A 12,385-nucleotide genomic window follows, 5' to 3' on the forward strand; every position below is an offset into this window, starting at 1 on the left:
GTGAAATAAGCATCCGACTTTCTTAGAATTACACACATCCCAATATATCTATTAACACAAGATCTGGTGTGAATATGAAATACATCGGATCATATCTTCTAGTATCTGCCGCACAACGGGTCAAAATTTTGAATAATTATATCTCTTATAAAATGTGAAATAAGCATCCAACTCTCTTAAAATTCCACACATCCCAATATTCCTACTAACACAGGATATGGTGTGAAGAGGATTGAAATCGGCGTACACCTTGTGGTACCTCCCCCACAATGGGTCAACATTTTGAATTTCTCCCAACATTTCTACTAACACAAAATATGTTTTGAGCAGGATAGATATCTGCCTACCCCTTGTTGTACCTCTCCTACTAACGATCAAAATTTGTAATACTTAAATTTCCCACGAAACAATGAATTAGGTTGTTGGCCAGAAAAAAATCTAATTCAAAATTACCTACGATGAATTTATGCATATTTGTTGTGTTTTTTGTTAGGGATTTCCTAAGATCTATACCTGCTTCCTATGGCTAGTTTAATTGTTAATTCTCATCGCGATATGAGTGATAAGTTTTTCATTAATATTTTCAATTTTTTCAATTTATGTTCTACATTTAATGTGGATTTACATGCAACGTGGTGTAGGTCATGACCTTCATTGCCAAAAGTGTTTCACTTCAGCAACTAAAACAAGCAGTGTTCCCATTTTTTCCAAAAAGAAAAACTCGTAAAATTCACTTACGTCAATGAACTTAATAGTCGAATTATTCTTAAATAAGCCATGCCGAAGATAATTATTTTATTCTTTTTTTATTAATAAAAAAACAATGCGAATTGAATCGAACGAAATTCAATCGAATCGAATGGAATCAATATTTATCGCCTGTGTCAAGGCTTTAAATAAATACACACGCACAGATACATATTAATTGATTTGAAACAATACAAATCGAAGCATACAATAATTGTTTCGTGTGAGCGAGGCGATCTCAAGCAAAACACAAACATAAACAACGACTAGCAACCGAAATACGATTTCAAACATACCAAAGAGTATTTTTGATATTTTGGGGTTTTCTTAATTTAGCAGCAATCCACTAGAAAAACAATTAAAAAAAATAGAATTATATTTCTAGTGAAATTGAAATTTAACAGGTGTAGTTTGGCCATAATATCCGGCAATAGGTGAAAATTGTGGCTATATGCGAGGAATAAAACAATCTACTCCCAAGGAACAGTTAAATCACAGACATCGTTGATAGCCTTCATTGGCATTGGCAGAGTGTGAATTAATGTATTGTTAATATTGAATCTAAAAATAAATATCTAATGAAGCGAAAATGCCAATACTATTCTAAAAAAATCTCAATTATATTTAGAAACTAACTGCTAACAAGCAAGCCCTTTATTTACCAATTTCGAATACACCTGTAGGGAAAACATTATTTTCTTAGCAACCTTAACAATGACAATATGCACGTTCTTGCCAATGAGTGAGTGCGCATTATATAGCATTTTGATTAGGTTCTTAAAAATTAGTTCAGGGTTAATTGCTGCCAATGCGTATACACAAGCAAGTTAACATTGATTAGAACTTGAGATAAATGCTATTCTTTTTTTCATTTGTTTTTTTTTTTTTTAATTTTTTGAGAATGTCGTGCGATTGTAATGCAAAAAGTCAGGGCCGATGCCATGACAGACTTATGTAGTTCCCTTATTATTGTAATCGTATTTGTGTATCAAACCTGGTAGTAAGAAGAACAACGGTCCGGCCGAACTTTTTATACCCTCCAACAATCGAAAGAAATTTTAAAAATTAAATAAAAGTATCCGTCGGAAAATACCGCTCAAATGAAAACCGTTATATAGGGGTTATACGAAGACGTGGCCCTGCATAAGTAGTTTGTGTCATAGGCTGTAGTAACTGTTCCGAACTTTCGAACGTCTGTCTGGCTGGTACGCTCGATAACTCTCGAAGGGAGATGTGCGATTCGGTCCAAACTTGCTACATCGTAGTATTATTGACAAATGTAGATCGAATTCGGAGATGGGCAATATCGGTCCACTTCTTCTGGTTTCTCTCCAACAAAAGATCGAAATTGTCAGAGAAAATATTTTATTGCACCGAAAAAGAAAATATCATGAGATTTTGATTCAACTTTACCTCAGTTGTAGGTCAGATGCAAAAAATGGACAATACCGGTCTGCTACATCCAGTACTCACTCACCCCTTCAAGGGGTCAACATTTGTAATTATTATAACTCTTATAAAATGTGAAATAAAAGTCCAATTATCTACACATTTCTCATGTCTCAATATTTCTACCTTGGTATGAATATTGAATAGAACGGACCACGCCTTCTTGTACCTCCCCCACAACGGGTCAGAATTTTGAATACCTACAACGCCAATAAAATGTGAAATAAACATCCGATTTTTTTTTTTCAAACATGGCACATCTCAATATTTGTATCAACACAAGATCTGGTGTGAATACACGATACGGAGGATCATTCCTTCTAGTACCTCCCCCACAATGGCTCAAAATTGTGAATACCTATAACTCTCACTAAATGCAAAATAAGCATCCGATTAATTTCACACGAGGCACATCCCATTATTGAGCCAACCCAAAATCTGGTGTATCAAATCGGACTACTTCTAAAGGTTCTTCCCCACGAAGTGTGAAAATTTTGAATACCTGCAACCCTCACAAAATGCAAAATGAACATCCGATTCTATTGAAAATTGTCACATAGCAATATTTCTAACATCATAAAATTTGGTAAGCAGATTTTATATATAGTACAACTCCTAATGGTACCTCCCCCACTAAGGGCCAAATTTTTGAACGCCTATAACATTTACAATGTGCAAATTGAACATCCTATTATTCTAAGACTTGGCGTATCCCAATATTTCTAACAACACAAAATCAGGTGTAAAAGAATTTAGATTGGACCATTACTTATGAAACCTCCCTCACAAAGGGTCGAAATTTTGAATACCCATAAACCTACAATACAAAATAAACACCCGATTCTTTTCGAACTTGACACATCCTAATATTTCTAACAACACACTATTTGGTGTGAATATGATTTAGATTGGACCACTCCTTCTGGTACCTTCTCCACAAAGGGTCGAAATTTGGAATACCCATAAGTTTCTAATGCAAAATAAACATCCGATTCTTTTCGGATATGAAGATGGTATAATTCGGACTTATAAAGATTTTGAATCCCCTTTAACCCACAGTAAGTGTAAAAACAAATAAAAAAGCAGCTTAGTTCGGCCGAACTTTTATAATCTCCACCATTTGGAAGGAACTTAAAAATTTTGAAAAAATTCTGAAAAATACCGCTTAAATGAAAACGGTTATTTGGGGGCTATATGAAGAGGTGGATCTGCATAAGTAATTTTGTTTTCATAGTATTTCCGATTCCGAACTTTAAGTATGAAATTTGAAACCATTTCGGTGATATATGACATACAACAAGTTAGCAATTTGCTTTAAACTTTGTGTCTCTCAATAGATCAGATATGAATGTAGGATATGTCAGCCCACTCTTTCTTCATTTCATTCACAACATTTCAGCATTTTCAAAAAAAAGGAATATATATGCACATTTCTCATGTCAAGTGAAGGAAGTAGTCGATGTAGTCCAAACATAGTACATGACATTATCTATATCAGACTTAAGTCAGATACAAAATGTATACAAATCCGACTCCTTCTGTACCTCCCCTATAATAGGGTTAACATTTTGAAGAATTAACTCATGCTAACTCATAAAAATTATGAGCCTCAAACTTTAAACAAAAAAGTAGAATGGAAATACAGAATATAAAACCGCTTTCACTTATTTCTTTTAGGATATTCTGTTGTAGGGAATTTTTAGTAGATAGTCGCCAGAAGTCCATGTTTTGATATGGAAGATTTAGGTGCTTTGGTGGTCATATCTATTGATATTTTGAGGGGTTTCAGTACATAATCGACTTATTGATCCACTTTTGGCATATCTCCATTCAATCTGAAAAGTTTCCTGTGAAATCCCGAATATTATATCTATGATTTTTTTTATAGTTGCTGGTACTAATAAAAGGACAGATAAGAGAATACTGGACTTTCAGTCTAATTTGTTGACCAAAATCCAAAAATTGTACAAAACTCAAACCGGTTCTTAAGATATAATGGTGCAAATTTCATATAGAAAAGTTCAGATTCGGTATTTTCTGCACAAAATTCCATAACTTTTGAAAAAAAAGTTTAATGACATTTTCACAGTTTCAACATCGATTTATCAATTATTTTTCTTAAGGTCAATAATCTTACTTACCTAACTCTTCATCGAGGAGTTTCCTATAAATACTATATTCACACGCAATACGTAATCTGTTTGTGTTAAAGTCAACGTTTTAGAAAAAGTGTGACTATCACTGGGATTTTTTTAATGTTAAATGTTTAAAAACTCCAAAATCGTAAGAGCTATTTTTAATAATACTGCTATATCACATAAAAAAATGCACAACTTAAATAACCTAATATATTCATCCTTACATTGAGTTACACATACCCACCTGTTTCGTATCCATGAATTTCAAAAGAACTGAATTCGAAATTAATTATCAACAAATAATTTTCTTATGAAAATTGCACATCTGTTGTCTCTAGTTATGGCAAGTTATCATTGTATATTTCCTTGATACTCTCGGTCCCCTGTGTGTTCTTTTTCGATTCATAATGATGGACATCAACAACATCAGTTTTTTTTTCACACATAACCTAAAAATAAACTCATTTGATAATAGCCACGATTAAGCAACAAATATTTTTCTTGCCGTTGACTTATTTTTTCGAAAAAAAAAAAAGAAACAAAAACCAACATCACCCAAATCGGTCGACAAATGTGATATATCTTTTCTGTTTCGATTTCTTTTACGAGTACAAGGTGGTTGTTGACGTCATTTGGCCAATGTTGTGATTGTTGTGTGTGGTCAATGGGTCGTATTTTAGCATTACATTAAGAAAGGCGCTTTTCGCTTTACAAATGGCATGAAGAGAACAAAAAAAAAGCTACAAACAAAATCTCATGAAAAAAAATTGAACGAAAAAGAACAACAATTTCAAACACTTTTCAATCAAAGACATCGTCAACGTCACTGTTACAACAAAGATAAAACAACAAATTTGATGAGATTCATATGTCGAGGGCCTACAAATATTTCGACCACAAACATTAGTCAAACAAAAAAGATACATATACATTACAACAACATTTTTGTAATAAAATATGTATATTTGAATGAGTACAACAGGCACACACTGCGGGTTATTTAAATAGTAGCAATCTTTGGTTATAGGTGGCATCTATCAATTTTATGAATTGTTTTTTTTTATGAAAATGTTTATTTGTAAATTTCTATTTTTATCGCCTTAGAGGTAATCAAATGCTGACAATATGCACCAACCACTATTTTCTTCTCATAGCGTAGCCTGGCCCTTCATGTGCCTTTTCAGTTTTGGGAACAAAAACATGGGGCGTAGCGGGGTCAAGTTTTGGGAAATTGCAGCAAAAGCCCTCACATTTGACGGACGTCGCACAGTATTTTCATTTTTTGGAAATCATTTTTCCACGTCGCTGCATTTCCCCAATAAATATTTTCACTAAATATGTAGGGTTTTTCGTGGATATCAAATCATTTTAGCAAAAATCTTCAACAAAGGAAAGTGTGGAACTTTTACGGGCGAGGCTCGGAAAGGGTAGACCAATATATACCATTTTCATAGTTTTTATATTAACATGAGATCTATGTTAAGTAGCGAAGTTTGAGAAAAATAGATTAACTAAAGGAAGTAATAATTCATAATGTTTAAATTTTGGGGGGGGGGGGGGGGGGAATTCCCGGAAGGAGTGGACCGATAAGTTCCAGATTTTGTTTCTTTTTTTGTCAAAATGTTGGCGCCTTGTGGGGGAGGTGTCAGAAAAAGTGGGACTGTAAGTCCAATTTTCTCTTTAGGGGTATGGTTGGTAGAATTATGGGAATAAACGAATGTAAAATAAAATCGCTGCATTATTTCGCAAATGTTAAGATTTTTAGCTATTCAAAATTTGGACCCTTTATGGGGAGCCTATTTCGTCCAATTGTTTTTTTTTTTTTTTTTTAATTTGATTAAGTTTTAAATCATATGTTAAGATGTGTGAAGCAACCCCCTTCGTTTTTATATCCTCCACCATATTATGGAGGGTATATTAAGTTTATTATTCCGTAACACCTTGAAATATAAATTTTAGACCCCGCAATGTAAATATATTTTGATCAGCATAAAATTCTATGTCGATTAAGCCATGTCCTGCCGTCTGTCTGTCTCTCCGTCTGTGCAAATCACTCTAGCTTCCGACCGAAATGAAGGAGGTTGATAAAATTTTTGTGTGTTAGTAGGTTTTTAACATTTTTGTGTGTTAGGTCTGTGGGAATTTTGGTATTGAAAATGGATTATAAAGGTCCCCGTTTGGGTATAGCCCCCATATAACTGTACCGACAGATTTAATTTTTTTGGGTGTTTAAGTAAAAATTTCAAACCAAATTAGCTGTAAATTGGTGCCATGTTTTCCTATTATATAAAAAACACCCCTGCATGGAACTGTAACCCTTGGTTTAAGTTTTGATATAATTCTCATATAACTGTGCCTCCAGGCATTCGCTATTTTGATGATTTGTATCACACTTTTCATCGGAAATATTTCGAATGTGGAATTTTAAGTACCTAATGTGTACTACAATCTATTGCAGAAAAGTGCTCATACAGGTCCATATCTTCGTATAGCGACACCTCCCTATATTCGGTATTTGGATGGTTTTAGCGATATTATTCACCGGAATTGTATCAAAATTCGTATTTGATGTTCCTAGTAGGTTCTACCGACTGTCACAGAAAATCTTCGTGTAGCCCCCATATAATGGTAGCACCCTATATTTCGTATTTTGATGATTTTAGCGACATTATTTACCGGAATTGTATCAAAATTCGTATTTACATTTTCTAATAGATTCTACCGAATATGACAGAAAATTTCATGTGCAGATTCAGGTCTCTGTATAGCCCCCATAAAACGGTACATCTCCATATTCAGTTTTTTAATGATTTTAGCGATATTATTCACCGGAATTGTTTCAATTTTCGTTGAGTATCGTAATGGCCTATGACAAAAATTGCATATGGAGGTCCTCATCTTCGTATAGGTCCAAATATAACAAAAACTCCCTATATTTGGTATTTTTATGATTTTAGCAGAACTTTTCAATGGATTTTTTTTTTTAAATTTGCCAGTTTCTTCCTAATGATGGAGGGCATCCGAAGTTCGGTCTGGAACATTTTGAGCAGGCGATACTAGAAGGAATGTGTCGATTTTGTCCATCAGCCATTTAAGTTTGAAAAAAAATATTGCGATATACCAAGTTTCAACGAAATCAGATATTTCTTTCGAAAGTTATGGTGTGCACAGACAGATGGTCATCGCTACATTGTGTCCAAATGTCCCAAAGCGGATTTCGGCCAAAAAATACAAAAAAGCCTAGGGTTTGATACGCCCTATTTTGGCTGTATCAAATGATAAGCAAAGTTTTTTGGAGGCAATCACGCCTACATTTTTTTAATATTTTTACCTATTTTGTTGTTACAAAATAGTCAAGCTTTATCCCATAGGTTTCGAAAAGAGCCACCAATCCTCATCAGTTCCCTTGTTTTTTTGTCTGGGATATTCTCCCCAGGAGTTATTTTAAAATGTTTATACAAAAGGTAATGAGATAGACCCACAGTTCCTTTTGATGATCTGCATAGAATCACATTCTGAGTCGATGTATGCATGTCTGTCCGGCGTCTGTCCGTGTATTTTTGTAAACAAAGTACAGGTCGCGTTTATTGCCCGATCCAGATGCAATTTTGCACAAGTCATTTTTTTGACCCAAGGACGAACCCTATTGTAATTGGAGATAATAGGTCAAAATTTAGATATAGCTCCCATATATATCATCATTCGATTTGCCTTTTATTGTGTAATATCAGCCCAAATAATATGAAATATTGCGCATACGACCAAATTGACCTTAGAAACAAGTATGTCAAATTTAGAAAATGGGTTTAGATATAGCTATAGCTACCACATTGTTGTCCATCCAATTTGTTATACTTGTTCTCCACAGCCGTAATATGCACTCCGTTACAACGATATTCGGGTAAATTTATCAAATACAGCTCAGAAATACCTTTGCAACATTTGATCGAGAATGGTTCAGATTTGGATAGAGATCCCATACGAGAATATATATTTATCCGATCTTATAGTTATAATTGTTCACCAAATGGGTAATATAAGCCCGAATTGAGAAGGCGCAAATGCCTCGGCAAATTTAATATAAATCGATTCAGAAAAATCATGCTAACATCAAAGTTCATTCACATTCATCTCATATTACCAAATATTACTTGCATACATACACACACACTTGATTGAAATAACATGCTAATCGAAATGTTTGTCTCTCTATCTTTCTTTTTTCTCGTTTAAATCTACATCATGACCTGCAGCTGTAACACCGGACTTAAATGTACCCCAAAGGCCCAATCATTTGGAATTGATACCGCAAACGAATCTCAGTAAATCTGGAAGTTTAATGGTAAGTACCAGAGTCACACATGCAGACACACACACACACACATACATACGCCTATATTCTGAATAAATTAACACGATTCCATGAACACTGTCGTGTTAGAGCATAACAACAATGACCACCACATAGCCGTTAAAAGCCCTAAAGTGGTGTAAAGTTGAGCATCGTACACATGTTTGGTGCGATGAGGTGCCATAACATGTTTGATAATCACTTGAGGCTGCTTGCATTTCAATGATATGTACTCATGTGTAGGTATGTACATACATATAGACGAGTACTGCGATATGTACAGAGAGAGAGAGAGAGAGAGAGAGAGAGAGAAAGAGACACGAAATTATGCCATGACACTTGAGATATACAGAAAACAATTAAACTAGACTCTAGGCTAGGCCAGAGAATGCTTAGACGTTTTTCCAACCGCTTTTGTTAAAGAGAATATTTTCAAATTGTTTAATACCAGTGGTGTATACAAAAACATAATAGTCAATAAAGTATTCTATTTAAAATTTACGGAAAATTCTGCTATATTTTGTGCCATACTTTTAAGATAAAAAAAACTGCAACTAAGTCAAACGCCATAATTATTACATTTTTTTTTTTAATTTTATTGAATGAAAGCAAAAAATGTCGGAAACAGCATCAAATTTTAGAATAAGTTTAGATTTGTTCGAAATGGTCACCTTTGGCACGAATTACTGCCTTCTAACGGCCAATGAAACGGTCACACGCTGCCCAAATGTTGCTCTGCGGTATTTTGGTCCATTCCCGGCGAAGCGCTTACTTGAGGTAATCGACACAGTTGTATTTTTTAGTGCCAACCTTACTTTCCAAAATTCCCCATACACAATAGTCCAACGGATTGATATCCGGAGATTTTGGTGGCCATTGTGCGCTGGAAATGAAGCGAGGAACCTTATTTTGTAAATATTCTTGGGTGGCGCGTGCTGAGTGCGATGGTGCTGAGTTCTGTTGGAATGTCCAAGGTCTGCGGCCAAAATGTTTGCGTGCCCAAGGCTTTAATACACCCTCCAGAATATTTTCACGATAATATTAGGCATTTATTCTGATGCCACGGTCGATTAATACGAGCGAAGAGCGACCATCGGCTATTATGGCGGCTCACACCATGGCCGGCACATTTTCAGCTGACCTCTTTGGCAAGTATATACGATCATTTTGTTTGTTTACAAACTGCTGGACAACGAATGTTTTCTCATCGGAGAAAACCAAATTCGGCAGTTCACCAATTTCGGCCAAGCGAAGCAACTATTTAGCTCTTTTGAGTCTATTTTCTTTCTGTTGCGGTGTAAGTTCTTGCATTTTTTGGAATTTCAAGAGCTTTACTCCGAGCTTATTTTCCAATATTTGCCGAATGGAATATTGCGATATGTTTAGCTCACGAGCCATTTTTCGGCCACTGTGACGCGGGTTTCGTTCAAGTCGTTTCTTTACTTTTCGAACCATTTCTGCTGATGTTGCTGTTTTCTTCCATCCACTTCCTTGTCGTCGGGCTACTCTACCAATATCACGGTAACGAGCGATGATACGAGACACAAGAGATTTTTTCACATTTAAATGCTGAAGTGCTCTAACGATAGCCACTTGTTGTTTCCCAGCCAAATATAAAGAAATCACACTATCACGCTTGAATTCCATCACGAAAAAATTATTTTCTAGAAAATTCTCACCAAAATGCTTTTGTACGCTTGTAAACAATATAATGTGCTGTCAGTGGAATAATTTTAACAGCTGTCGGACGAGTGGCTTAGAAATAACAGCAGTCTGTAGATGGTTGTAGTTTTTCATCTCACAATGTATATAAACCTTATATAAAATACCCCCTAAATTTGGTTATTTCGAAGGACTTGGCCATATTTCCTATCGATTTGTATCTTAGTGGGAACAGATTTGTTCTTGAGGACGTTCCAGATTTTATTTCTTTTAATGAATCACATTGGCAAAATTGGCGGAGACGAGATATGCCCAACCACACAAAAAGTTCAAAATTCCATAACTATATCGTCGGTGGAGCTATTCTTAAGATTCAACATGCCTTTTACCTGTTTCGAAGAAATCACGTTTTAATGTTTGCTTGGAACTGACTAAAAATTGTTTCCTTGATATATATGAGATACGTAACTGTTAACCTTATATGACCTTTACCTAAAACGTGGATATAGGTCAACCCATTATCTGCACATAATAGAATAGAAAATTATTACAAAATTCCATAAATAGTTTATGTCCACTAGCTGGGAAATTACCTAGAGTTTTCAAATTTCCATATAATAAAACCAGTAAAGAAAGTCTTAAAGTCGGGCGGGACCGACTTTATGATACCCTACACCACTTTGCTAATTTAGTAGAGCTCCACATAATAATTAAGTTTTTATAGGAGAATTCAATCATACATGCTATGAATACTATTATAATTTAAAGTTCAAAGGACTAAGCATTTGTATCTTTTAAATTCAGACTTCTATTGCCCATTTCCAAATCGGAACCGATCTCGATAAAATTTAGCAAAGATATTTCTGAGCTGTATTTGATATATTTCCCTGAATATCGTTGTTACAGAGTGAACATTACGGATGTGGGTAACAAATCGGATGAACAATATATATGGGAGCTATAGCTATATCTGAACCGATCTTCACCAAATTTGACATACCAGCTTCTAGACTCAATTCGGTCGTAAGTAGCGAATTCCATCCCGTTTGGACAAATATTAGACGTTTGGTGTACAATAAAATGTAAATCGGACGAAGTTATATATTGGAGCTATATTCAAATCTGAACCGATCTCGATAAAATTTAGCAAAGGTATTTCTGAGCTGCATTTGATATATTTTCCCGAAATATTGTTGTTACAGAGTGCATATTACGGCTGCGGAGGACAAAAATAACAAATTGGATGAACAATATATATGGGAGCTATAGCTACATCTGAACAGATTTCGATTAAATTTGGCATACTTATTTTCAGACCTAATTTGGTTGCATGTGCAAAATTCCTATTCGGGGTGATATTACGCGTTTTGTTCACAATAAAAGGCAAATCGGGCGAAGATATATGGGAGCTATATCTAAATTTTTACTGATTATCTCCAATTTCAATAGGGTTCGTCCTTGGGCCAAAAAAATGATTCGTGCAAAATTTAATCTCAATCGGATAATAAATGCGACCTGCATTTTGTTCACAAGAAAACATGGACAGACGGACGGACGGACAGACGGACTGACATGCATAAATCAACTCAGAAAGTGATTCTATGGAGATCCTCAAAAGTAACTATGGGTCTATCTCGCTTCCTTCTCCATGTTACAAACAAATGCACAAGGACATAATACCCTTACCACTGTGTGGTGTAGGGTATAACAATTGTTCGCATTAGATTTGTTGTAATCTTGTTCGATCGAACTAAATAATTCCTTACCTAGTCTGTGGACTCCGGGTGTTTGTATGAACACACTGCGTATGAGTGATAGGAAATATATGACATTCATGCAATCACTCATACGTTTAGGAATTGGTGTACCGAACTATGGACTAGATTGAAACAGCTCTAAATCACATTCATTTTAAAGCGCCGAAAATAATAAACAATATTGAATTTGTTTTACCAAAGAATTTGGTGTTTTTACCCAATTGGCCATCTCTGCATATGCCATATTTCAATTCAAATTAGTATTTTCATGTCCCTGTTCA

General features: G+C 34.9%; 1 protein-coding gene across 3 annotated transcripts in view; it reads left to right on the top strand.

The window, feature by feature from the left end:
* The window catches only part of LOC105262348 (capon-like protein), a 463,665-nt gene that overhangs the window by 435,935 nt on the left and 15,345 nt on the right, over nt 1–12,385 (top strand). For all 3 annotated transcript variants that reach the window (XM_059118433.1, XM_059118432.1, XM_059118431.1), the window contains one exon: nt 8,588–8,676. In XM_059118433.1, coding sequence (XP_058974416.1) covers nt 8,588–8,676 — 89 coding nt within the window. The remainder of the gene's footprint in view (nt 1–8,587; nt 8,677–12,385) is intronic.

This window comes from Musca domestica, unplaced genomic scaffold, assembly GCF_030504385.1.
Source record: "Musca domestica strain aabys unplaced genomic scaffold, Musca_domestica.polishedcontigs.V.1.1 129, whole genome shotgun sequence".
Taxonomy (NCBI): Eukaryota; Metazoa; Arthropoda; class Insecta; order Diptera; family Muscidae; genus Musca; species Musca domestica.